Genomic DNA, 27697 nt, shown 5'->3' with positions numbered 1-27697 from the left:
ATTAGTGAGGTGAAGAAGCCCCTCAGAGCTCGCTGTGCACAGATGACCCCCACAGGCATTAGTGATCAGAACCTGTGAAAAGCTACACTTTTAACAACAGTTTGAACTGTGTTTTTTGCAGTCTTGACAATTTTTTATTAAGCCTTTCAATTCTGACTAAGAGTTACAAAGAAGTCTTGTACATGTAGGATATTTATGTAGCCCTCTTAGTTTTTATCATTACACTGAGGATTGATTAATGGTATTTATTTCCAGTGTCAAGGAAGGGAATTTGAAGAATGAACAGGCTGAAGTCATATACTAGGCCTATAGTAAGCTAAAATTACCCAGATCTTGATGTTTACTGAGTAGTTGTGTTTTCAGCTCCATGAGTGCTTTGATGTATTTAATACACATATAAGCCATAGGCACATCTTTCTTCACAGAATTACCACACAAATATGAAAGAGGGGCATATAGTCAATGAAGGAAAAGAAGAATAGTTCAATATTGTGTATTCTGACATAGGATTTAAAGGTGAGGAGAGCAGAACAGAAGATAGAGGAGAGGGTTCAATTCTAGTGAGCAGGACAGTAAATAGGACAGGAAAAAAGCTGTAGGTTCATGACCTGATGGGAGGAGCTAAAAGGTGTCAAAGCCAGAATCAAGGCTAAATGGAGCTTTATGAGTGACTCCAAATCCCACCTTTTTCTATTAGGAGTACAACAGAAGCATTGCTGTGAGACAGAAGTATAAACAGTTAGATCAGAGGTGAGGGAATATAAGAATTGAGATCTTTCTTTCCCAAACTTGATGGTGTAATGGGCACACCTGCTCTGAGTCAGTGATACACCATTTGTTGGCATCACCAACAAACAGGCTTGGCTGAAGCCAGCCCTGCTGTGCAAACCTTGAGATATTATGCTAAGCTGTAGCTCTTCACCTAAAGAATTTGGGTCTTACTGGGAGTTAACAGGACCAGCCTGAACTGAGACCAGACACACCTAAAACTTCTATGGCTGCCACCAGAGAGGAGTTGACTACAAGCCAATCACTTTCCACTGCAGATATCTGCAGTCCCAGAGCCTGAGCTCTCCTATGTGGCAGTGGCTGCACAGTGGTGATGTCCCCTTGAGCAGGGGTGCCTCCCAAGGCCTCTCCTCAAGACCGAGAGATCCCTGGCCTGGCATCTGAAATCTACAGCAAGGTCAGTCACACTTTATGTTAAATCTAAAGCATCCTCTACATAAGCTAGCCTAATTATTAGAAGTGTGGTAAATAGTAGAGTGTTTGACCACCTTGTTGCCATTGTTTAGTAGCTGTTTAATCATCATTGTTAAATCACTCTTTAATAAAGCTTTTTGCATAACCCTACAATAATGGCTTCTCTTAATAGCTTGAAAACTTTTTGATACTGCTGAATGCCCAAGTTACTTTGTTCTCTACTTCCTGGAGGAGAAAAAAGTAGTTAGGTAGGTATTTGTGTTTACGTCATATTAAGCTCCACCCAGAAACTTTGTGGGGCTGGAACGTCATTTACAATAATGACACAATCAGCTCAGAATGGTGTTACAAATTGCCACAGCTGACACATAGGGATGAATGGCTCATCCAGAATGCATGCAGATGGGGATCCCAGTCAACCAACTGAATTGCACTCAGCAGTATTTAAAAATACTAGCAGATATTTTTCTATTTCCCCGTACTGGGAGCTTAAACTCTGTAAGTGAAGTGTGTGCTCAGTCTGTTTCTGTGAGTTCCTTTTCCTGTTGGCTAACTTAGTTATTTAGAATTAAATGCTGATTGGAGTTCGGAATTCAGTTTTTCACAAGACACAATTCAAAGCAGAAAATCTAAACAAATGGTAGAAAATACGATCTGTAAAGGTGTGAATTTGTGACTTCTATGAGTGTAGGTGGCGAAGTGTCAGCCCACCAAAGTCAGCCAGGCTATGCCCACCAAGCACAGAGCTATCCAATTGTAATGCTTCAAGAGTTTAATGAGAAGTTTCTGTTAATACAAAATGGAAATGAAAGCACTTCCATCTGTTACTCCTTGATGAAAATGTTTATTTCAAGGCTATATTTGGCTGCATCTGGAGGATAATGGTTTACATACAAATGCATGCTCGACGTTCCAATTCACTCTTAACTTAATTTGAATGCTTTAGTAACAATGGAAGATGCTATGACAGCCTCACAGATCAAAGCGCACACCATGATGGTTTGGGGGAAACTGCAAGATACACGCAGGAAAATAATTCAACAAAAAATTTTTATGCTAGATACCTACCCAGGTCTAAGGCAGATAGTCTTTGATAAAATAGTTTGTACAGTCTATCACAAGTTCTGGCCCAGTTATGAAATGGCTGTAGTGTTGCATTCCTCAGCACACAGCAAGTCGAGCCCCAGGCTGTATTACCTTTATTCCACACTAGTAGCAGAGCAGACATTAAACATTGCAGTCTCCTGTTGCAACAAAAATGCACTGAGGAAATGAAGCTGGAGTGCAGAGGTCATTTCAGCTAAGCCTGCCTCTGAGCAATGGATTGTAAGCAGTAAAATTTTCTCAGGAGTGTAACACAAATTGGGGATAATGCTGTTATCATCAAATGCTTGTCATCTTCAAGTCTAATATGCTGGCACATACAAAGAACCTGTGGAGGAACAAAGAGGGGAGGCAAATCCAAATACATGATATTGTCTTGCAGCGATCTGGTTTAACTGAAGGCCCAGTTATGAAGAAGGAAAACAGGTGCATAGAAGAGTTGCAAGCTGATGGAGTTAGAACCCATGTGCAAAAAAAAAAAATTAAGTATATGATCTACAGAATGTTCAGGAGCAGTAAAAAAGCAAGGAGGGAAGATAAATATATTTTGTGGCAAAAGCAGAGTGAAAGGATTTGGGCAAATGCCCTTCTAAAATCTCCATCAACCAATAGGACTGTAAAACAGTGAGCTACAACCCAGCACGACTGTGAGAGAACACCCTTTCTTATAAGAGAGTGAGTTATAAATTTTGTATATTGTTTCCTTAGGGCTCAAAATGAATGTAGGCTGTATATATGTGCACCTTCAGAGATCTGAACCTGATCAAGTTTATGCAGGTAACCTCTGGGGTAACCTGGACCATTTGGGTTCCAGGCTAGAGCTCCCAAAAATGTACCTCACACTGACTGGTACTCGAGGGTCCTAGACGTCTGAAAGAATGCGTTATAATACTTGCAGATTTTATGTTTTCTTTAGTACTTTCCGCTGACTTTTAGTGTGTAAACACTCAAGATTTTTCTTTTTGAGTTGTCAACAATGGAATATTTTAGGAATAGAAATGAAATGCTGTAAAATGAAGAAGACAGTACCTGTGAATAACAGAGTGTGGATCTTTTGTTGTAGTAGTTTCTGCCACTCAGTTCTGGTCTGTGTGTTATAATGGCACAAATCCACTTGGAAAACTGCAAGGCTGGAGCTTGTAAGCTTGGAAGAGTCATTAGGAAAATGCAGTGCTTGCAGGAAATGCTGCTGTGTTTTTTGTGGGTTCTCCCACAAAGGCTTCTCTGTTTAATTGGTACTGGGTCAGTATCGGCACAATGTCGGAAAGCAGTGGGACTGTGCTTGAGATGACAGACAAGCTCCCACCATCCCAACACCCAATGAGGATTTTAGGCCTTGTTTCTGCTTCATTTCTGACTGTGGCATCACTGCCTGTATGAATTTGGTTTGAATTGCCAATACAGAGTGACGTTTTTTTATATGAGTAAAAGTAAACCTCTGTTCAATGGCACAGCACATGGTGCTTTGGGGTTCTGTCCTGGTCAAATACCAGCTTAAATATTAAAGCCCAAGGGGCTGGGAAATAAAAAGATACTAAAACTCCTGGAACTTTAGATAGATGCTGAGAAGTACATGTGCTGCCTGTAGCACTTTTTGCAGGAAAAGGCTTTTACTCCAGCCAGAGGTCCCAAAAAGCATGGGCTCAGAGGTTATCATTCCTGTGGAAAAATTTCCAGAAGTAAAATATGTTAAGCAAATGTCTCAGTCCCTGACTGTCTGAAAATGGCAGGTAGTAGGTTTCCATACAATGATTTCTTTGTCAGAAGAATATTCCATATGCTGCCACAGCTAGTCCAGTTTTCTGTTTATGAATGGAGCATCAAAGGTGTGAGACTTCCAGTCACTGAGCCTGGATAAATAGAGGGATTCATAGAAGTAAGCCAAATGTAGACCTTGGTTAAACCCATGGAGGATTGCAATTGACTTCAAAGTGAGCACAACCTGGTCTGGAATGAATACCAGGCTGGTTGCAGCAGTACAAGCTTCCTCATACACCCCCGCCAGCCTAGGCATTGATATTCAAAGGGCTTTTCTGCATGAAAAAATAGCAGTACTGAAGTTGCAGAAATATGAGTTTGGTTTTTTTTTCAAATGCTGCTGGAAGAAGAAATAATGCTTTGTAGAAGTTGCTGTGTCCTTATCTGATGGGAGCAGCAGCTCCTCTGAATGGCTCCTAACCTGTTTCAAAGTTACTCTGGTTAACAGAACTCTTGTGTTAGAGCTAATGTGGCCCCTTTTGGCTGACACAGGTGAGAGGAGTTTAACTCCCAAGAGAAGCAATACCAGCGGATTCGGAGGACAAAGATCCCTGGCCTTCTTTCCACCTGAGCTACTCTGGGCACATCTTCATTTCTCCATCTGCCTGCACAGTGAACATCAGGATACACTCTGCATCAGGACCTGTGTTGATGTTTACCTTTGCCTATTAATAAGAAATGTCTTTATCAGTGAAGCTTAAGAAATCCTAAGATAATTTATAATTTGTGCTAAACCACAATAAGCTAATGTGCTGGTTTTGACTGGGATGCAGTTTATCTTCTTCACAGTGGCTAGTGGGGGGCTATGTTTTGGATTTGTGCTGAAGACAGTGGTGATAATACAGAGGTTTTGTTATTGCTGAGCAGGGCTTGCACAGAGCCAAGGCCTTTCTGCTTCTCACCCCCACCAGTGAGGAGTCTGGGGGTGCACAAAAAGTTGGGCAGGACACAGCTGACCCCAACTGACCCCAAGGGACATTCCAGACCATATGACATGGTGCTCAGTCTATGAAAGCAGGGGGGACATTTGGAGTGATGGCATATATCTTTCCAAGTAACTGTTATGTGTGGTGGAGTCTTGTTGTCCTGGAGATGACTGAGCACCTGCCTGCCTGCCCATGGGAAGTGGATAATTATTTGCTTTTCTTTCCTTGTGTGCGTGGCTTTTGCTTTTCCTAGTAGACTGTTTATCTCAACACACAAGTTTTCTGGCTTTTACCTCTCTCATTCTCTCCCTGATCTTACTGGCCAGGAAGGAAGAGATGCTATGTGGGGCTTGGCTGCTGGCTGGGCTTAAACCACCACCGCTGTTCTTATATTCAAATATGGCTATTCACCTGCTTTAGACTGCTTTAAATGTAGCTGTTTCCCATGAGTGCCGCCTTGGCCTCCAGGGTAGCAATTAAAATTTTGATAAGGGAGAGGGGAAAATGGCACTTTCTTTTCTTTAGTTCAATCACAGCTGTTGTATTTCAATGATTGGCCATTGTGGTATGTGAAAGTTGTATGCAGGAGAAAAAGTCCAGGTCCTCCACTGAAAGCTATTGGGGGTTGAACAGGATGCTTTAAGAAGTGTGAACACATTTATCCAAATTAGTTTCATTCTAAATGAAATTGCCTGTTACAAAGCATACATATTAGAGAAGCAAGTGTTGGAAAAGAGGTTCTAGACCCTGTTCACAAAATTCCCAGCTGCAAAGTCAGGTTTGTTCCCCACCCAAGTTGTATAATGCTCTGATTCAGTTAGATAATGCTGTGTTTGCTACTTTGATTAGTGTCTTGGCAAAAGAAAGAAATTGGAAAATGCTAGCTCTTTTTATTTTTTATTTTTATTATCTTGGTTTCTCTCTCTAAATGTTTCCATGTGAGCAACTTCACTCATCTTTAAAGAATGCATGTAGGAAAAAAAAAAGTTTCTTGAAGCCTTTAGCTATTACTGCTTGTACTAGAAAAGGTCGACACGAACAATCTCCTTCCTCTTGATTTTTTAATGGAATTTTACTTAAGGAAAAGTATGTTTTTTATATAAAATGGGGGTTTTCTCTACCACCGTCTTTGGAAAGCATGTTTTCTGAAATTTCCTGGTGAGAACAATCAGGGGTGGTTTTGGGTTTAAATCCGATGTTGTGCTGAACGCTTACAACCTGGATTAGAATCGTAGCTTCCAGGATTTGGCTTCGCCGTGTCCAGGCCACCCGCTCCCTCAGGCGACGCTGTGCTCTTGGGGAATGGCCAGGCCGCCCTGGTGACGGGTGGAGTTACCTTTCCTATAGCCTGTGTTTTGTTTTTATCCACAATGGGCCTCTCGCTGAAGCCGCCCCTTGGTCAAACCTGTTGTGCGGTCTCCACTCGCGGCCGGCGCGGGGCTGTCCCCGCCGGGGCCGGGCTGTCCCCGCCGGGGCCGGGCTGTTCCCCGGCGCTCACCGCGCTCCGCCCCGGGCCCGCCGCCCCCGGCAGCTTTGGCACCGGCCGGCCCCGGCCCTCCCTCGCACCGAGGCCGCGGCGGGGCGGGCGGAGTGAGCCGGGACGCAGCGGCTCCTCCTCCTGCCGCTCCCCGGCACCGCCCTGCAGCGCCGGCGAGCACCTGGGACGGGCGGCGGCGGCAGCGGCTCCACAGGACCTTCGGTAGGCGCGACCCCGCCGCGGGACGGGACTGGGACCGGGGCCCTCGGTGCGGTGGGGCCGGGCGGGCCCGCGGGGCTGTGGGCCGGGCCCGTGTCCGTGGCCCCGCGGGGAGGAGAGGGGATCCCGGGGCGGCCGGAGCCCGCGGGGTGACAGGCAGCGGCTCAAGGGCTGGCGGGGCGAGCTCCGGGCTTGCGGCGGCTCCGCCGCTGGGAGGAAGCGACGCCTGTTTCCTGGGGAAGTGTGGTTTCAGAGGAGGGGGCATGTTTTGCTGTTGTAGTTGCAGTTCGGTCCTTTGCCTGTGTCCGTAGTTTGTAATTTTAATGTGTGCGGTTGTCGGAAGAAAGCAGCCTAAGGTGGTAGGCTGGCCATTACGCAGTGCTTCCCCCTCCGAAGGCCCCTTTCTCCAAACTGCTCGTAGTATATTTCACCTTTTCTTATATCATATGTACTTGGCATGTCTTTAAGACACTTAAGCGTCTTTAAGTGTCTTCAAGCCACTTTAGTTTTCTTAAAATGGAAACTCTTCAAACTCTTGCTGTGCTGTAGCTATGTGTGTGACAAAACGCAGCACAAATATCTCCATATTCAGAAAAGGTAAAGTTCCTTCTTGTCCCCATCCTGTTTCTGTAAGGGAGTACTTCTGTAAGGGCAGTGAGGGAGTACTTGTGTGGAATATATTTTTCTTTTTAAATACATTTATAGTAGTTCCTGGAAGCTTCTTCCTGTTAAGAGGGGACTGTCGAGAAATAACGTTCTGAAGGGAGTGGCAGAAGCATGGAAGGCATCTCAGCCTAGAACGGGATCAGATGGCACTGGGGCAGGAGGTGTGGAGAGAAAACAGACTGGAGAGAGAGGGAAAGTGCTGCTGCGGAGCGTTTTGATGAAGGAGCTGATTACGAGGGTTATGCACCTGAAAGCCCAGCTGCTATCGGAGGCGGGAGGTTCATTCCCTGGTACCTCCCCCTGCATACAGTTATTTTCTGTGGAGTGAGTCAGTGCTTTACTGGAACACGCAGGGTAATGTCAGGTACAATACAAGCCCAGTGCAAGTGTATGGTTGCTGTAAAGCCTGAGTGTATGAACGCTTTCCCCATAGCTTGGCTATTTATATAACTTCCTGTATTTTGAGTTGCTGTAAGAGTCATGTGGACCACTCTCCTCCCACTGATGCATCAGATAACTTGAACTGAGTATTGCTTATGTGTTTGCCTGTAACCCTGTCCCCAATACGTTTCTGCTGAGTGCCTAATGATTTTATGCCAACTATATTTATGATATTTTTATTCCTTTCTCTTGCCTGACTTTAGTTTAGGGTCAGGGGCCAAAATGTCTGTCTGTACTTAAAATTTCTGGAGTAGCCATCACATTCATTCATATGATTTGTCACTTCTTTAGCTTATTATTTGTAGTCCCCAGAAGTTTTGAACTGTTAGACTGAGAACTCTGTGAAATGTCAAAATTCACTGAAAATACAACAAAACCAGCAGTGGGATTGAGCTATTTCATGGGGGTGTTTATGTAGTCAGATTTGTAAAGACATAGTGTTAGACAACAACTTAAAATACAAAACCTGATCTGCTATAAAAAATCAAGCCAAGAAGTTTGTCTGATTTGAACATTACAGGAGATGCTGTTTCCTAGACCTCTAGCAAGTTTTGGAAGATGGAGCTTCCATAGGGTCTGTTCAATAGCACTGCATTAATCAGAGCCAAGATAGAACCAACCTAATTCTAGTTCTGTGATAGCAATAGAGGTATATATAAAAAAACAAACTAGTTGAAGCAGTGATATAATTGAAAACAGCAGGTGGTTTAATTGTGACTACAGAAATAGTAGGGCTTTTGAACAAACTGAAAGTTTCATTTATTTTTAGCCAATCCTCTATATAATAATTTGTAGATATTTCTCTGTCAGCTGCAAATTGTGGTTGGAGGCTTCCATTACATTAAATATTCAACTGAGTAATGGCATCAATGTTATTTCTTTTGTTTATTTCATATGTTTATGTTTACTACCTTGAACCATGTTTCTTATTGTATGTATTTTTAAAGTGTTTTACGTAAACTGCTGGAAATAAGGACAGGGACTTGTTAGCTGTATGCAGTGTATTTTGTTTTGAGTTTCTTTTGAAGGTAGCAAAAGACTTTTTAAAGGAGAGGAAAAGGCTGCATGTTTACCCCTCAGCGAGCAGCACTTTTACCTTTTTGAAACTTGAGTTGTCCCTTTTGCCAGTTTATTTGAAAGTGGGTGTGGTTGGTATAAATGCTGAATTTCCTTCTCAGTTCCCCAAGCTGGGAAGAATGCAAAGTAGAAAAGCAAACCTAAGAACAGCAGTAGGTATTTACTGTGTAGTGCTTCTATTGTTGCTCTGTGCTTGTTCCAGATTTTATCAGCACTCGCTAGATAACCGTGATAAGAAGTTAGATCCTGAATGAGGTAGACCTGGAATCAGTTATGGGACAGAGCTGGGACTCAGTGGTGTCCTTCTAAGAGACAATTCTGTCACATTCTTGTGTGATTTTTGCCTGGCAGCTAGTTTTTTGTTTGTATGTGTGCAACTGTATCCATACTGTTCAGCTGTCACAGATGCTGAATGCTGACCAGTGCCGGTCGTTAGATTGTGGCAACTGAATAAAACAAACACAGCCCCACCCAGCTCCACTACCTGCTGTTTCCTGTGCAGTGCACTCTGTCACCGTGCCCTCTGGTCAGTAGAAATGGTCTTGTCTAAGATCTCCAAAGAAAGGGAAACAAGTTCTTCCCAGGTGTTGCCTCCTTTTTTGCCTTATGTGCTGTCTTAATTGGTAAGGGAAGATTAAAAGTATTTTGGAATTCTTGTTTTGGTTGGTTTTGTTGTTGTTTGTTTTTTTTTTCTTTTACTGCAAAGGGTGGGTGGTGAGGGTTTTTTTGAGAGTGTCGGGAAAGTATTCACCAGTGGGAGAGGTGGGCTTCCAAACCAGGCTTTTAGATCTTAACTTCTGGTGAGCTTAAGAACTGTCAAATACATTAGTCCCATATTAAAGATCTGGATGAGTTTTAATACTTCTAAAGGTCTCTTGTTTGTGCTAAACTTTACTATAGCCAATATGTATGTGAAGTGATACTTGCTATAATTAATTCCTGCACCCCAAAGACCTCTGGCTTCGTGTCTGATTTTGGACTGTGGCCTAGTAAGTTGCTCTGAATTAAGTGCTTAAGTTGCCTGAAGCAGACAGGGTGAATATGTCTTTCATTATTGCTAGAGGTAACAACTTTAAGCTTGGGAATTTGCACTTATTCAGTAAACAGTGTACTTATCTATAGTCAAAATAACTGGTTGCTTGCTATGCTTGGCAGAGTTTTAAAAATACTTAGTTTTCTATTAGCTAGGAGAATAAATGCATCTTAGAAATGTTAGGATTCAGGTGGAAAAACACTTCTCAGCAGTAAGCTTTGAGGACTCAAGCTTGCTGATCTCAAGTGCAGTCTAGATTTGAAGGCTATAGTCTTGCTTTCTTTTCACATTCCTTGTTTATGGTTGCTTTGAAATACCTGTCTCTGTCTTTTACTACTCTAAGTTGGTTCTTGAATAATTCTGTTTGTGGAAAGAATTAATGAGCTGAAAATGAAATAGCCTGAAATGAATGAAGGTTTGTCCATTTGCTCACTGAGGGGCAGTAACCATCCCAGTTATCCATGCTGGATAGCTGAATGTGTAAGCCTTCCCTGTCCTGAAGTGTGAAAGTCATCACTGTTAAGAAAATGCTGATGTCTTTGTACCTCTTGTTCCTCTGGGGAGTCCCAAGGCTGTCAGCAGAGAGGCTTTGTCACAGGTAGGGTTTGTCCATGCAGCTCCTGCCTGTGTGCCCGACTGTGGGAGTTGTCACTTGAGCAGCCTGGTGTCAGCCCGGCCCCCTCTGCGGCCCAAGCAGCTGCAGACCTGATGGAAACCTTGTGTCGTCCTTTTGTTCCTGGTGCCTCTGCCTTTGCAGTGGGGCCACACCCTGGCACAGCAGCTAATTAAAAACTGCTGGTGTGAAATGAACAATCAGATATTTTTTTAGTAATTATTTTAGGGCGCTGAATACTACACGATGGCTGCAGTTCATGGAGTAATTGGTATTTACATATTCTGACTTGTACTAATGGTGTAAAAATTTATTCTTTCATGGTGGAACTTAAAATAGAGAAGTATACATCCCTGAGGCATTAGTCAGTTGGGAACACAGCTCAGACTATTTATAGTATTTTTTTTTTCAGCAAATGATTTTCTGTGACAAGTTATGAGTTTGAAATAGAACAACCTCATTCCATTACTTCTTCAAACATCTGTTAACCTTAATTTGTTTTGTTTTTTTTTTTTTCTTGCTTGTTTTATTGTTTGGGAGGCATCTATCTGTATTGTCATAAATGTTTTGACTGTGTATTTTACGTATTTGAAAGAGAGTACTGAAGAAGAGTGCTACTTGCATCAGGGCAGAGTAGGGATCCAAAATGAAACTGATCTCTTGGAATTAACTCATGTTTTTAGATGCATATAGATCTTGAAAGTCCACGCAGCTCAACTAAGTTCTTTGGATTTTGAAGCCCTGAATATATATGCAGGGCTTCTGTCACTGGAAAGGCAACAGGAATGTTCTTAGTATTATTGTTACAGCTCAGTTGTAGCTTATGGATGCGTCTTCCCATTCAGCTTTTCTTTGTTGGACATGACATCTCTTTTCAGTTCTATTTTATTTTGACTAAAGCTTGCAAGTGCTACCTGTCTCACCCCCTTGCCCCAGCAGGTCAATTTTAGATTATTTACTGTAATAAAATAGATTATTGTATTAAATTAGAAAGATCATTAAAACTGGCAGAGCTCCTGAGTCATGATACCAGCAAGCAATTAAAATTCATTGTTTTTAGAAAAACCTCGTATTTGAGTTTGGTTTTGTTCCACCATCTATTCACAGCTGTGAGTTGGTTTGGGTTTTTTGTTAAGGAAGCTTTTTTTTTGTAGGAAGTAGACGATGTGTTAATATTCCTTAAATATACATTGTTGGATGAAGTCCAGTAAAAGTTTGTAAAGGTGAACAATGAGTGATAAGATCTGTGTAAAGGAGGTTTCCTGAGTTTTGGCTGGCATGAACTCAGCCTTGTTGGAAGATAAACCCATTCTACTAAATTAGTTTTTTTCATAGTGGAAGGAAGGATAGACAGGAGTCACATACACAGAAGACTTAATGATAAAACAAAATTGCCGAATATTTATCCATCAGGATGAAAAATATTATAACTGATACAGGAGAGAACAACTTGTATGCTGCAGTGCATGAGTCAAAGATAAGTCTTGCTCAGGCTGGTAAATAGCAGTTAGCTGGTTCAGTCTGACTGTGGTTTGTCCTTGTCTTGGAAAAGCACAGCGGTGGATGCCTGAGCTCATATCTGATGAAAAACGACAGCATATTGTAAGGTGATAAATTCTGTTCTGCTGGTTTCACAATCAGGGATCAGTCTCGGAGCAGGTACTGTAATTTATAGCTTCGGGCTGCTTTGTCTACTATATCCTGGTAATTAACCTTGTGGAGGAGTCAAGGCCAAGGGTTCAACTTTACTCAGTGATCCCTGTGAAATGGGCATAATCAAACAAATAATTTTGAACTAATAAATGTTATGGTTTTTCATCCTTTTTTGTCCTTAAGTTATTGTACCATGGCATAGCTGGAGCCTGAATAGCAGCCATTAAATAAATTCCAGGAATGGGTGTGAATGCAGTGGCTGAGATTGTTGCTGTTGCACCTTGAAACAGAACCTTTCTGGCAGCCTTGAAGTTTTCTTCTTTATTTCTGCCATTATGGAATGTAGTTTTTTTATAAATTTTTCAAGTTGTAGTCCTTTTCTTCTGTACTGTATCTTACAGAAGCGTATTTTCAAGATTCCTGTTGAAAGTCTGTTACAGATTTAATCTTTTATGAACAGGTCTGTTCTCTCTTTGCTTTGCCAAGCAGCAGGAAAATGCTCAAGAGCCTGAATGGTTTATAGCTTGCAGTGTGAAGCATGATAGCAATGTTCACTGTGGGAGTAAAACCTCAGGTCTTTAAATAAAGTTCTGTGGTGGACCTCTGGGATTGAATACTGGGAATGGGGAGGGGACCTTGACAGTAGTTGTTCTTTATTTTCTTCAAGGCACTCCCTCTTTCCGTGTGTGGTTTGGTTGTTTGGATTTTTCCCTTGTCTTATGCACTACATTTTTTTTGACTGAGCAAACAGAGACCTTGCTGTTCCTGTGTCCTCCCACGCAATGTTTGTACAGCAGGGTGGGTTTCCATATCTTCTGTTCCCTTGCCTGTGTCACCCCTTCGTTATCAGCAGGCAAGTGCTGCTCATCACCAAGAATTTTAATAAAATATTGCGGATGTAGCGGGAGAAAGTGTGGAAGATGAGAGTAGAAGATGAAATGGAGGCTGGATTGAGGGAATGGGTGGGAAAGGTGACTTTCAATGTTAATATTTCTAAATTTAGAGTACTGGCCAACAGAAGCTCAAATGAACTGTGGAAAAGGTGATGATCAGGGAAGTTTCTGAACATGAGAAGTCAGTGTGTTTGCAGCTCTAGTTTGCCTGGAATCAAACCAGTCTGGGAAAATTTCCCCTTGGAAAAGCCCTGGATAAATACAGTGTTCAAAAGAAGCAAGTGGAACATTTTTATATAGAAACTAGCATTTTTTTTTTCGGGTGGCTCAAGGTTAGCTGTTTTTTCTCAACCTCAGCTTTCATAGCCAAAAGGCTCTTTTAATCTTGGGGTTTTTTTACAATTTGAAATGAGCGTTCTATATGGGATTAAAAGCAATCAAACAGACTTGCTAAGAAAACAAAACCTATCCTGTTGCTTCTCACCCTCTACCACAGAAAAAAAGGGATTTTTGCCCTAGATGTGTACCTAAAGCTTTATTGCAAAAGGCATCTTAAAATTTTTGAGTACCCTGTTTTTATTGTATTTACATGTAAAGCTAAAAAATAACTAAAAATATAATTATGGTTGTACCTAAAGAAATAACATTAATTTCAGTGTTGTAATTATTTGCATATAAAATGTATGCATTGACATTATGCATGCTAAGATTGTGGGGGTTCTTTGGTTGCTTTTTGAGTGATGCGGTAATAATTGCTCTTTTTTATTTTTCTGTGCTTTATTACACAAAGCCCATTTCTGAATTAGAGAGGCTCTGAAGTGTGCCAGGCTGCCTTCTGTTGAGTTTCTATAATGTAATTTTTATTCTGCTGGCCTCTCTGCCCTTCCATGCTTGGGTACCTGCCCGGAGGTGGCAGCGTGGGTCCGGGGCTCGGCCGCTCCAGCCTCTGGCAATTGTGGGGCCAGGCGCCAGGAGGGAAGAAACTGCCTGGTCGTTTTCCAGCAGCAGAGGGAGAATGTTTTGCTTTTTGTTTCTCGGCCTCGTGAGTTTGGGGTCAGTCTTTGCATGGCTAAGAGCAGGCATTGCTTTTCTAATGCTGAGAAGCTGCATTCACTTATTTATTGAATCTGTTAGATGCTACATACTGGAGCAGAAGTAAAGCAGGATTATAACTTTTGGTGTGCTCTGTTCATTGCAGTTTCTGTTAGTTCATTTCTCGCTCTTTAAATATAAATGAGCATTGCAGCATGAAGTCCAAACAGTTTTTAAGTAAATTGCAGATTTCCTAATTTTATTTCCTTATTAAAAAAGAAAACCACAAAAAAGGTGTTTTTCCATTTCAGCGTTGCTATGCAATAGAGCCATGCAAACCAGAAAGGGAAGTTTGTGTGATCATGCAAAATGAAAACAATTTCACAAGAATAGCCCTCCTGCCAACTCAAACCAAATCTAAAACAAAATTCCACAGCTGAAACCCAAAACACAGCAAAACATGCCAGATGCAAAAGGTAGTGCTTTAGGGGAAGGAGTGGGGGGAAAATGGGGTAATTTCCACAGCAATTCTAAACATAGGATGTGACTTGTCATTAAAAATAACCTTCAAAAAGTTAACACTCATTATAGATATTTTTCTTCATAGTTACTTTTACCATTCTTGCTGGTAGCTATTCTGTTTAAAATAAGGCCCTTGTATTCTGGAAGCCAGTTTTCATTTTGTCCTTCATTTAGCTGTTCCTTTTTGACCTCCACTTCTATTTTGGACAGCTAATGACTTTGTGCATTTCTTTGCTGACAGAGGCACTATCCATTTTGAGAGACTCAATTTGTTCTAGTGATCTTATCCTACCAGTAAACCCTTCATATTTTATGGCAGTGGTGTGAGCATGAAGGTGTATCCCTTCTGCTTCTTACTCTGACCTTGCACTTCTGCAAATGTTTGCATTTAGGTGCCTTCTAACAACTTCTTATAGTTACTCACTTGAAGATGTAGCTTCTTTGTCAGATGATTTTCTACTCTTCATTGATAAGACAGTTCTGTATAGGCCGGAAACTTCTGGAGGTTTTAATAGCACTGTAAAGGAAGCAAGCTCAAGTAGTACATCCCTAATGACATAATAGACCAAGCAGTAAGTAGCAACTGCAACAAATGAGAAAAATAGTGTGAGGAGTGACTCTGCAGCTGCTTAGCTGCCTGTTTATTAGTCAGGAAATAAGAAGAGGTTTCCAAGGGAAAAGCCGGGACCAGGTGTGCTGGTTATGTCTATATTTCGGTAACTGGCTATGATATACATATTGCCCCTTAGTGTAATGTGGTGTAATGAGTGAAGCATTACAGAAAATAACTGTATCACACATACTTTTCAGATCTTTGCAATGAGTTACCCAGGCTATCCCCCAGCGGGTGGATACCCACCAGCTGCCCCAGGTAAGTTGTTCAGATGAAACAAACATTAAATAAACATTAAATGCAGTGGTGGTCCTATCTGGAGTGGAAACATGGCATGGATGAAGAACAAGACTGCGGAGGGTTTCCTTGACTCCCCAAAGCTTTCTGTACTTGCTTGTTAAATCCTGTTTTTTCTGGACTGGGGATTCTGATTTGTCTGATATGTGTGTTCTGCCATGTGTTCATACAGTAATGTCCAGTTTCATTCATCTCAAATAAAGGACAGAACATTAGGAGATGGTCTTAACTTGACTAAATCAAATAAATGACAAGGATCAATGTCTGGTTGATACTGAGTCTTCAAGGTAGGTAGTGAGACAAATGAATATAGGGAGAAATCATTCATAGAATAAAAACCGTATCCCCAAAGAAATAGGAAAGTATCCTTGATTCACTATTCTTAGGCAGGTGGTTGCATACAAAAGGGAGAGGCCTGTTAAAAAGGGTAGCAATTAATAATAACATAAAGCTGATGAAATACCCAACCACTGCTTGGGTATTTTCATTAAGAACTTTACAGTTATTAATGTTGTTGTAAGGTAGAAAGAAAGGACTGGAGTCATGAGGGTCTGGTGAAATGTGGAGTTAGGCAGGCTAGCTCAGCAAGGGGAAGCGGTATACAGTGAGAAGCCAAACTGGCCAGGAGGATAAAGCCTATTTCTCAGCAGAGTATTCTTTCTTAAGACTATACTGCTGTGTGCAGACAGGTTTTATGACTTTGTTGTCTGGAAATGTACTGTTGTGCTCTGTGGATATCTCTCAAGTTAGCAAAGTAAGTGGAATTAATAGTATCTTCCTACTGGAATACCCAGACAACTTTGTACTTCAGGTTCTCTCAAGTCAAAATATAGTGTTAACAGTCTTGAGTGTTTAGAATTGTTTTAAGTGAGAACTTACAGATTCAGTGATAACTAACATGATTAGAAATACCCAGTGAGACTTCTCTTTTTATAGTAATTGCACTGCTACCCTACACCTCTTCTGTTGATTTCCCTGGTAGTGTTGAAAATACATTACATTAGAAATTAAGTAGTAAGAACTTTAAAAAGGCATCGTTTCTTGTTTCAGCACATCTGTGTTTGATTTCAGGTAGCAGTCCTTGGGGTGGTGCTGCCTATCCACCTTCAAATCCACCTCCAATTGGTCTGGAAAATGTGGCTGGCTATGCCAACCAGTTCAATCCCAGCCACATGGCTGGAATGGTGAGTTTGCTTTCATTTAATGTGTTCTGCTGTGATATCCTTAAGGGCAAAGTTGTGCTTCTGCAATTGTCACTGAGAGGTTTATCACTTGAATTCTGTGCCTTTGTGTCAAATCTGTTTAGGTGTTGAGCATTCAATATTGCCTATTGAGGAAAATGGTTACTGCAAGCTATTTCTTGTTTTAGGAAAACAGAGCGCTAGTTAAATGCTGTTAACAGTCTAACTTCAAAAGTCGTGGACATAAAACTAATTTAACTTGACATTTTCTGTGTAGAGGAATTCACATGGGCAAACACAGTCTGGATATTTACCTGGATTTTGACCAGAGTAAGAGAAAAAGCTGTATAATTAGAGGTATCAATGATTCATCCTTGAAAAGAGTATGGGATCAACAGTCTCTTACAAGCACTGATGTTTAACAGATGGAAGTAAAAACCTTTTACATTGACGGAAGAAAATGTAGACGTTTCCAATGTGATTTTTTTCACAGAGCCTAAGTGAGTGACACTTCTGACAACTTTAGTCTTCAGAAATCTGTTATGCTGCATAACGAATGCAGTTTGTAAGAAGATATTTGCATTATAGATGTTTTTCTGAGGCAGTGATTAAATGAAGTGATTTGGCAGCCAGCAGGCAAATTGAACAACAAGCTATCTAGGATGCACGAGCCTATATCCACAGCAACTAGTATCTGACAGTGCTGCAGTCACTCAATGTCACTTCTGGTTTCTCTCTAGAAGAGGGGTTTCAGTGCTAAGATTTTGATGTGGAGTGGAATAGTTTCATTTTAGTTTCTGGAGAAGTCTTTCCAAATGTAGTCCAGGAACTCCTGCTAGTTGTAAACTACTAACATCTAGTTGTAAACTACTAACACATCGTGAAACAGCCAAAGGTTGCCTCAAGTCCTTGCATCCAGGTGCGCCCTTGTGATCACACAAAGCTGCCATGGGCAAAGAAAGGATTATTTGGTGTAAAATTTCAGGGAGGTTTTTCCATCCTGCTTGCTCTCTTTTGCAGATAAAGAGCTATCTGTCTGTGTTGGTGGGGAGGGAGGTTGTATTGTATTAAGGATGTTACTGAAATTCAGCTCTTGGTGCTCCTTCCCCTCTCTTGTTTTATTGCTGTCATTGCAGGCATCCAACCTGGCGGGGACCTTTGGAGGGACAAATGTACCACAAAGCATGTATCCTGCCACACCTGGGGGTTATCCACCAGTTCCTCCAGGTGGCTTTGGGCAACCCCCACCAGGACAACAGCCCTCGTACGGAGGGTACCCTCCACCTGGAGGAAATCCCCCATCGGGAATGCCACCTTACCCAGGATACCCGGGTGGCCCTGTGCCAGGCCAGCCCACACCACCGCCTGGTCAGCAGCCTATGAGCTATCCAGGACTTCCAGCAACTCACCCAGGGCAGCAGCCCATGCCAAGTTATCCAGCAGGTCCAGCTGTGAACCCATCTATGCCCTCTTACTCAGGAACTACAGGGCCTGCAGTCACTCCTGTAACCGTAAGAGCATTCACTGCTTTTCTTTTGAGGTGTGACTGTATATATGCTCCTCTGCATTTTCTTTGTGTCTGTTAGTGTAAACCAATCCCAAAATTGAAAAAAAAGTTTTGAAAAGAAGCTTGAGTAAAGAGAGAGATGGAACCTTTCCAAATGCAAGCACTATAGGCTTATATGGTCTTGAAACAAATTATGTTTTACCATGGTATCCAAGAAAAAAGGTTTGATAAGAATTCAAGTTAATTAATCTTGCCTTTCCCAGCTTTAGCAAATATTGCCAGTTGTATATACAGTATCATCAAAGATTTAATGTCAGCAAACCCTGATCTTGAATTTTCTTGTAATTTGTGTCTAGAAATTAACAAATTGCTTAAGGCAGGATTGGTTTGAGTTTTCTCTACTACTTTTCTCACAAAAAGAAAACTGATAAGTGATCACCTTTCTTAAGTAGTAATCCCCACAGTATTTCACTATTTGACACTAATATGCTGTTAACACTACTGCTGTTTAACACTATTGATCTCATTTTAGCACAGAAACCGAGGTACAATCACTGATGCACCAGGCTTTGACCCTCTGAAGGATGCAGAAGTCTTAAGGAAGGCCATGAAAGGATTCGGTGAGCAGTCTGAGGATTTACATTTCAGTTAAAAGTAGAATTGCATCTCCATTCAGCACTGATATTTTTCTATTGCTGTGTGTGTACTGAGTGGGACTGAGTGTGTACTGAGTCCTTCGTTATCAGAAGTATTACTGGAAGTTCGTGTGGGCATAAACAGTATCATGAGTTTGGTTGAGGTTTTCATTGTATTCTTACTGTGTTTGTGAGCTCGAAGTTCTGTGGTTGTACACAAGAGTAGGTACTGTAGATGAATTCAAGGCATTTATGTCATTCTGCTGGGTTTAGAACAGGCTGAAATAGAGACAGAAAGCTGAATCCTCATTCATTCTGTGATGTCTCTGTGTGTGTACAGGAACTGATGAGCAGGCAATCATCGATTGTCTTGGAAGTCGTTCAAACAAGCAACGGCAGCAGATAATCCTGTCCTTCAAAACAGCTTATGGAAAGGTAAGTACATTTTGAGAACAGAAAGAAGAAGAAATGAGAGCCTACATCCCTTCAGTGGCAGTCAGAAGACTTAGTGGTGGGAAAAGAGGATTGGAAGATGCATTAGGGGAAGATGGTTCTTAAGTCATAGCCAGTTCAGGGTTCTACTTTTTACCCACACTTGACTTCTTCATGCAGTGTTGCAGATGAAACATGTAAAGCAGTTTCTTTGCTAAATGGTTAGTTTTGACTCTTGGATCTGTGCAGTCTATTTAATTGGACCTAAATGACCTCAGTGTACATATACCATTATACTGGTTTTAGTGTTAAGTGGAATAACTTTACTTTGAACATACATTGTTGGTGCTTATGCATGAAGAATTCTTAGTAGAATGCATATTTTTGGTGCTTGCTTTTGTCAAGTTTGGTCTTTATGCATTTTTTCCTTGTTTTTCCTTCTCATTAGGATTTGATCAAGGATCTCAAGTCTGAGCTCTCAGGCAACTTTGAGAGGACAATCTTGGCAATGATGAAGACACCCGTGATGTTTGATGCTTATGAAATCAAGGAAGCTATAAAGGTTTGTGTAGGAGATACAAATTTATAACCTAGAGGAAATAGTTGAGCTGATAAAATACTTGGTTGCCATTTAAAAGTTTGGATTTCTTTCAGATTACTTGCTTTGACTTCCTATACAAGATTATATTCTGAATTTTTTCCTTTATAATTTTGTTACATTTCTTTTGTACTAGGTTGTAAAAATGAAGACTCTGAAGTGTTTCTCTTTTGTTTGTTTTAGGGTGTTGGCACAGATGAAAATTGTCTCATTGAAATCTTAGCTTCCCGCAGTAATGAGCATATTCAGGAACTCAACAGGGTCTATAAAGCAGGTTTGATCTGTTGCATCAAACTTTTCTTCCTTTTCTTACTCAATCACTGACTGATAGTAAGAATTTAGTAAATGAGCAGGGTTGTATGAGGATTCATGATTATCTCTTTTCCAGAATATAAGAAAACTCTGGAGGAAGCAATAAAAAGTGACACATCTGGACACTTTCAGAGGCTTTTAATTTCACTTGCTCAGGTACTTGCCTGCTGGGATTTTGGAATTTGTTTGTTGTCTGTTTGAAGATGGTGTGGTTTTTATTTGGTTTGGTTTTGATTGTGTTTTCGGTAATTTTAAAAAAAAGGCAGCCCATCAAAGCCCACCAGTAACACTTTTGGATCTTCTAATTCTTTCAGGGAAACAGAGATGAAAGTACAAATGTTGACATGTCTGCTGTCCAAAGAGATGTACAGGTCAGTAGAAATGCTTCGTCGTTTCTAAGTATAGTCAACTCAATATGCTGAAATTTGGCTGCATGGATTCTGCTTACTGTTAGTTCTAGACACCTTGTGATGACTTCTGATGCAGTGCTTATCTTTGAGTACATGGAAGAGATATAAAAAGCTGTGACAGAGCATTAGAGCCATGTAGGTGCAGTACAGAGATTAAGCTCTTGGGAGTACAGGTCATAGGATATTTTACCTCTCATTCTGTCAGGTCTTTGGCTTTTGCAAGTGTTGGATTGTGCTGCTTTCTAAGGAAATTGTCCAAAGAGATTTGAGATGATATGTGGGTGGATTAAATTTTAAACTATTCAACACCTGCATTAGCCTTTGCGTGGTGTTTAAGGAGGTCTGGAGTTTTGAAGCAAATAAGGCACTTTGACTTTGTAATGCTTGCCCCATTTCTTTTTCTGTATGTTCTATTTCACTACATAGCAAAGGGAAAACCCTGGATTGTTTTAGCCATACTAGTGTCATTTAAATAGTAATGTCATTAGCTTTCTATGTAGCGTGCCTTAGCCAAAACACAACAATGTCCCCCCCGAGCACACCTAGAATTGTAGAAGAAAAACTCGATGTAAGGACTGTTAGGAAAAACAGTTTTCAGGTACTTCTTGAACAGTGCCCCCTCCTTTAGTGATCTGAAACTCTTGTGTTGGAGCACTTCTGCATCAGCAAGCTAGGAAGACTGTAAGCATAGCATATTATAGGAAGGTTAGAACTTGTTGCGATTTATTGCTTGCTCCTGTTTTGCAGTAGTGCATAGGCTAAGAAATAAGTATAAAAGGAGAAGAGGCTGCAAGGAAGCAAATCTGTAACTCAGCTGTTCAGCCTGACTGCTTTTCTGAGTAATGAAGTGTGAATTCCCTTCTGTGCTCAGGAGTTGTATGCAGCTGGAGAGAACCGTCTAGGAACTGATGAATCCAAATTCAATGCCATTCTGTGTGCAAGAAGCAGGGCCCACCTTAGAGCAGGTAATGATGTCCTACGTAAACTGTAACTTGATTCTGTTGTGTGTAATAATAAAAATGTACAACACTGCTCTGTGCCTGAATTTCCTCCATCTGTAAAATGAGCCCAACAAGATACCAATGAAAAACAGGGTGAATTCTGCTGAGGAAAAACAAGAGTCACCTTTCTTAGATATCACAGCAGGTAGAGGTCATATTGTTCAAATGATCCTCTGACTAAAGAATTGAAAAACTAGAATTGTTTCAGTCTTGCATACTTTTTTGTGCAAGACACTTAAAATGTAAAAGATGTAATATAAATGTAAAAAGTAAAAGACCTTTTACTTGCTAATGTAAGGTGCTACATCAGTCTGTCGTGGTGGAAATGTTTTAGTAACTACATAGAACTTTTACATTGTGCTATTGGGGTGTGAGGCCCTTATATGAGAACCTGAATATTTTCTTCTTAACTTTATTGAGACCTGAAGCTTTCCTAAAAAATTGCCATGCTTTCTTGGTCTAGCCCTTTAATGAAAAGGACACATCTAGGCAAGCTAGAAGGAGCATAACATGTAAATGGTTGATAACACAGTACTAATCCTTGAGATGTTCAAACTAGTGTGAGTACACTGTAGTGTCCAGCTGAGAAGTGCCACCGAAACGAAGCCATCCAGCACATTCCAGTGCCACCTCTTGTTGTGGAACTGGAATCTTTCTTTTCCATTTGCAGTCTTCAGCGAGTACCAGAGGATGTGTAACCGGGACATCGAAAGCAGCATATGCCGGGAGATGTCTGGAGACCTGGAGATGGGCATGCTGGCAGTAGGTATGTGCTACCTTAGCACGCTCATTCCTGCTATTCCATTACAGTTGGCTCAGGTGGGGCCTCTGACTTCAGCTAAGGATGTGCTATTATTAGCGGTAATTCCAGCTTTCTGCTTTTAATGTTGAGCTTTCTGTGAAGTCATTTGTGATTAGTAAAGTTAATTAACCTCAAAATGACAGATGAAGCATTTTTATTTCAGGCAACTGCAGAATTTAAATTTCACATGCTAAAATGGTGAGAGAATTATTAACTATAATTGACACTGTTTTAAGAAGTGAACTTTATCATCCACTGGGTCAATGAGAAGGGAGTATTTGGGACAATTTTGGAAATCCAGCATTAATTAAAATACAGGGATTAACCCTCTAATTAGTTAGTTCTACCTCTATTTAGTAGAAAGAAAACTTAAATTTCATTGCAAAGGGGTTTTTTTCCTCACATTTCCTGCGACTACAGTTTTATTAAATCTTTGTTTTTAATTGCTCCCAGTACTTCTGAGGAGTGAAAACTCTTTCCTCAGGCCAACTGTTGTCTCTTCAGAAGCAGTCATTTGTTTCCATGAAGTTGGGACAAGGCCTCAGGTTGCTGTGCGGTAGTTTTGTTTAAAATGCTTTATTATAGATATAACTGTGAACCATTTTCCTATCTATTTTCTTTACATCTCAATTTCTTTTTCTGTTTATTACTGTAAATATACTGTGGTATCTAGAGCTCCTGCTTGAAAAGTGTTGTTCTTTGGTTTTGAATATGGTAGGAATGTAACCAAACCCAAAAACTCCTACCAAAATAGGAAAAATAGACTTTGCATCACTTGGAAATGAGATAGGAGAGGATATTTGGTTCAACCACAACATATTTTTTTCACAGAAGTTTGTAACAAAATCTTGGCAAAATGAAAATCAATTTTAAAAGCCTCATTCTTTCACTCCTGTCTTGTGCTTGTGTGAGCTATGTAACTACTGTTCTTATGCTGCTTGGCCACACTGTCATTGCACTGATCTTTTAATGACACAAACTGGATCTAGCTCATTGTGTCTGATTGTTTTGCAAACCTTTTCCAGGATTCAAACTGTGTCACCTCAAAAATTATTGTTAGAAAACCAAGCTTAGGGAAAAGATATTTCTCTGTTTGTAGAAAAATATTGCCTTGGTAAAGAAACTGTTCAGCATTTAGAAGGCATTTGACTTCAGGGAGCTTCATAGTGACTTGACTGGTCTCCATGTAGATCCAGATTCAAAACTGAGACTGTAGCTGGCAGACAAATCAATAGCCTTTTGAGCAAGGCTTGTTATTAATATTCACTGAATAACTCCCTTTATTAAATAGATTCTATGGGGTTTTTTATTTATATGTATATTCACATGTACCTATATCAGTAAATGATATTAATGTCGCTTGTTTCTGTGAACCTTACTTGCAGGAAAAAAAGGGGTTTCTAATTGAAAATATTTAATTTTGCTTTCTTTAAAGCTTTCTGGATTGTACAACTGGTAACTTACAACAATATCTTTAAACATCTTAGAATGCAGGTGTGTTCTGTTAGCTAAATAGAATGATACAGAAACATGCATTTCATTCTGTCATTCATTTTTGAATAGTATTGTACATATCATTGACAGTTTTGTGGTGAACTGCTATCTCTCATCTAAATTTTCCTACTGAGAAAAGTACTTCCTATACAGAATGTGTGTTGCTATGAAAAACATGTCTGGGTTTACACCTTTAGTTCTGTGTTGATTCTGTGTGATGGATTTTGATATCTTACTGTGCTATTAAATGTCAAGTGTGGTCTGTTTCCTCTGTAGTTTGCCACAGTTTGCACGATTCTTTACTTGTAACAATGTTGCATCAATATATAGATTTTAATTCTGATCAGTGATGGAGGATTCTTTCATTATCCTGATTAACATGACAGTAACTTGACTTAGATTTTGCTCTTTCAGATTTCTGCTGAACTATGCTAATTAAATATACCATCCATTCATTACTAAATGAGCATGTTAAAAAATTTTCAGGAGTCTTGATGAACTTTGTGGCTAAAATAAGACTTTAAAATAAGGGTTGTGATGACTCACCCTTAAGGAGAAGGAATCACCTAAGATTCTCTGCTATCATAGGTGGTTTCCTAATTTGTGCTAGGGCAGGACTTGAATTTGTCACACATTGTAGATGCATGGCCTAAAAATTTAGAATTAAGAAGCCAGGAGCACCACTACCTATGCATAACTTCAAGTCTTCTGCCCCCTCCTCATCCCCTCTTTTCCCTTCACAGACAAGAATCTGGTCATTAGAATTCAAAGGTTCATTATGGTTGCTTCACACTAGACGGTTTCTAGTGACAGAAATGTTTGCTTTGAGCCATGCAGTGTAGGTTTTTTAACTGTATTGCAGCTACTGTTTGGATTAAAAATAATTTCAGTGACTAATGGAAGGAGTGGAAGCTGCATTGTATCAAGCGTATGTTTGTGTAAAATTCAAGCATGTGACTATGTCGGGTAAACTCAAAAAATTGCTGACTTCTGATTGAGGAGGAATGTCTTATTTCTGTAATACTGTTCCTCTGTTCCTTTTTGCAGTTAAGTGTCTCAAGAACACACCAGCTTTTTTTGCAGAGAGATTACATAAAGCAATGAAGGTAGGTGTCTGTGACAAGTTACATAAACTTATCGTGTGGAGTTTTTTAAATGCTTGTACAGCTCTTGGGAAGGAACTGTGCAGCTGAAGGGATTACATTTTTCAGTGGGCAGATGACTAACAGTCATGATGCAGTCGTTATTATGAAAGGCTGGAAAAATCTAGCTAATTTGATCCAAATTAACAGAGCAACAAATACAATCGTGCATTAAACAGCAATCTTAACTTGGTGAAACAAAAATATGCTTAAAACTCATTGAAATTGATACTTTTTAAGTAGGGAATTCTAGCAGAAATAAATAAGTAGGCCATTTAACTCAGCAAATTTTCCTGACCCCCCTGTATCTCTGTCAATCCCCCTCTTTTTTTTGAGCTATTCTTGTGCAGAGAAATTAGTGTCCTACCACTAAATTTAATTTATTTTATCATGATAGGCTAAATTCTGTTCAAGCTTATTAAGTCAGTAAACAGGCATTTTATTATTTTCACTGGTGCTATATCATACACTTTCCAGTACATTACACTGTTGCTTTGTTTGTTTCAGGGAGCAGGAACAAAGGACAGGACGCTGATCCGGATCATGGTATCGCGCAGCGAGGTTGACCTGCTGGACATACGTGCAGAGTACAAGCGGATGTATGGCAGATCCCTCTACACAGACATCACTGTAAGCCCTGGAGACCTTACCTGCCCTGCCATGGCACCCCTTATGATGGCAGTACACTGCTGCTTGTGCTGAACAGCTGTTACCTGCACTGACTGTGGCTGGCTGTGTTGGATTGCTGCATTTGCCAGGAGCATGGAGGCTGAGGGCCAGAGGCGCTTGGGTTTGCATGGGGGCTGGATGAACTAGAGATGGGGAGGAAGTTAACAGGCAAGGAAGGAAAGGGAAATTGGTCCAATGTAGTTTCTGAGGCCCCTCTGTCCCAATCTCCTTATATGATCTTGTGGGAACCACTTAGTCATTCAGTTGAGTAACAGGGCTGCTCTACTCCATTTGTGTGTTGGAAGAATGTAGAGCTTCTAAAAATCTTCTAAAGGATTGCCTCCTCTTTCTCTTGAAAGTACAAGACTTTGCAAATAGACTAAACTTGAGATTCATTAGCAGTTGATCCACCCTGCTACTGCTGTTAAGAGTGGTACCAACAGCCCAGAGGATGCCTGGCCAGTGGTGGGGTGATAAAAACTGCAGGAGAGTGAGTGGTGCCACTTTGATTTACCTTGTAATGAGGGTGTCAAACCTATTAAGCCCCTGTTTATTCCTTCTGCTGTGGACACTGAGGGGCTGTAACTTGGTGGTGTTTGGAAAGAATCCAGTAGAGATTCTGGAGGATAGCATGTTCCAACTGTTTCTTCTACAGTAGTTGCATGCCCTGTAACCACCAATGTATGAGTAAAAAGCAGTGAGACATTGGTGAAAAAGTTCTGTATGGCTTCTTCCCCCTGTTCCTCTTTTGATCTGGCATTATAATTTATCATTCAGAAGCAGAACAGGCCATATCAATTTAATGGACTGAACTTGGTCAAAACTTGGCTTCAGTAAATACGGGGTGATCATATCCACATATGTAAGCTCTGCTGCTTATTTCTGTAAAAGTAGAGCCGAAAATGTCCCTGGAAAGAAAGTTGTTAGCTTTTCAGCTGTAGCTTCACCTCTTTTGATTGTTCAACTTTTCTTTTTCTGGCTTCCTTTTCAGGGTGATACTTCAGGAGACTACCGGAAAATCCTACTCAAGTTGTGTGGTGGAAATGACTAAATGGAGCACTGAGCTTTTCTTAAAGAAGCTGCTCTTTTCACATACTTGCTGTAGAGCATCTTTTTTTCTCCATAAGTAAATATGTAATGACCTGTTTCTTCTAAAGCAATTGCATTTTAAAAGATAACACTGCATATATCTTCAGTTCATAAGTAGTAGGTAATAAATGCCAAGACTCTCCAAAATACCAAGCTTATGTGCCGTCTGCTCAGGTTTCTGTACAGTACCCTCAGCAATCCATAAATGGTCATTACTTCTTTTCTGCTTATATCATGTTGAAATAATGCTTGTTTAACAACAATCACAGTTGTATGATTTTAAGGTGTTCTTTTGTATAAACATTGAGTGCCATTTTAATGCAAGTTTTATATCTGTTGTTTGCAGAGTTGGTTTTGGGCTAGCCTACTTTCTGATATGTGGAGATAGCCTCGAGGTTTTGTGTCTAGTTAAGACTGCTTTAAAGAAGTTTTGTCAAGTTCTGGTTTTTTTACCTTGATTCTTTTCAAGGAAGATGTGTTCCACATTTCATTCTTGCTAAGGCAGACTGTCACAAGGCAGGAGTAATGTTGACAGTAGTGAAGATTCTGTCATTAATGTTTAAAGGTTTTGGATCGTGCCTTAAATATATATATATATATATATATATATATATGTAAGAAGAGATTATGAAATTAAAGCTAAGTCTTTGCAGACTGTGCCTTTTGGTGTTCATATTGATGTACGTGAGTGATGACTCAGTTTATGTAACTTAGTTTTTCCATAGAAATTCTCTTCCACAGGATTATTCAGAAATTGTTGTTTTGGTAAGAGTTAGGGAGTTGTGTGCTGCTGATGAGCAATTGTCTGTACATGAGACATGTAATCTGTAGTTATTGCTCAGTATTTTCATTTTGCATGTTGTAATTTCTCTTACTCTTGGAACTCTGAGTTTTTTCC

The 27697-nt window shown here is 40.5% G+C and overlaps 1 protein-coding gene across 1 annotated transcript; it reads left to right on the top strand.

Moving 5' to 3' along the window:
* The first annotated feature begins 6527 nt into the window (after nt 1–6527).
* ANXA11 (annexin A11) lies at nt 6528–27451 on the top strand. The gene is made up of 15 exons (XM_038140051.1): nt 6528–6690; nt 15428–15488; nt 16599–16711; nt 17845–18219; nt 18748–18835; nt 19191–19285; nt 19731–19844; nt 20064–20154; nt 20269–20348; nt 20507–20563; nt 21474–21567; nt 22274–22369; nt 24947–25005; nt 25549–25671; nt 26702–27451. Exons 2-15 carry the CDS (start codon nt 15437–15439, stop codon nt 26759–26761), a joined length of 1497 nt encoding a protein of 498 aa, XP_037995979.1. The 5' UTR covers nt 6528–6690; nt 15428–15436; the 3' UTR covers nt 26762–27451.
* Nucleotides 27452–27697: the final 246 nt, after the last annotated feature.

Source organism: Motacilla alba, chromosome 6, assembly GCF_015832195.1.
Source record: "Motacilla alba alba isolate MOTALB_02 chromosome 6, Motacilla_alba_V1.0_pri, whole genome shotgun sequence".
NCBI classification, from domain to species: domain Eukaryota; kingdom Metazoa; phylum Chordata; class Aves; order Passeriformes; family Motacillidae; genus Motacilla; species Motacilla alba.
Note: the sequence above shows the minus strand (reverse complement) of the source record. Positions and strands in the feature narration are given on the sequence as shown.

Coding starts and splice junctions, on each gene's coding strand:
- ANXA11 (XM_038140051.1), top strand. CDS start 15,437: ATGAGTTACCCAGGCTATCCCCCAGCGGGTGGATACCCACCAGCTGCC. Junction 15,489..16,598: donor ATACCCACCAGCTGCCCCAG/GTAAGTTGTTCA, acceptor GTTTGATTTCAG/GTAGCAGTCCTTGGGGTGGT. Junction 25,672..26,701: donor CCCTCTACACAGACATCACT/GTAAGCCCTGGA, acceptor CTTCCTTTTCAG/GGTGATACTTCAGGAGACTA.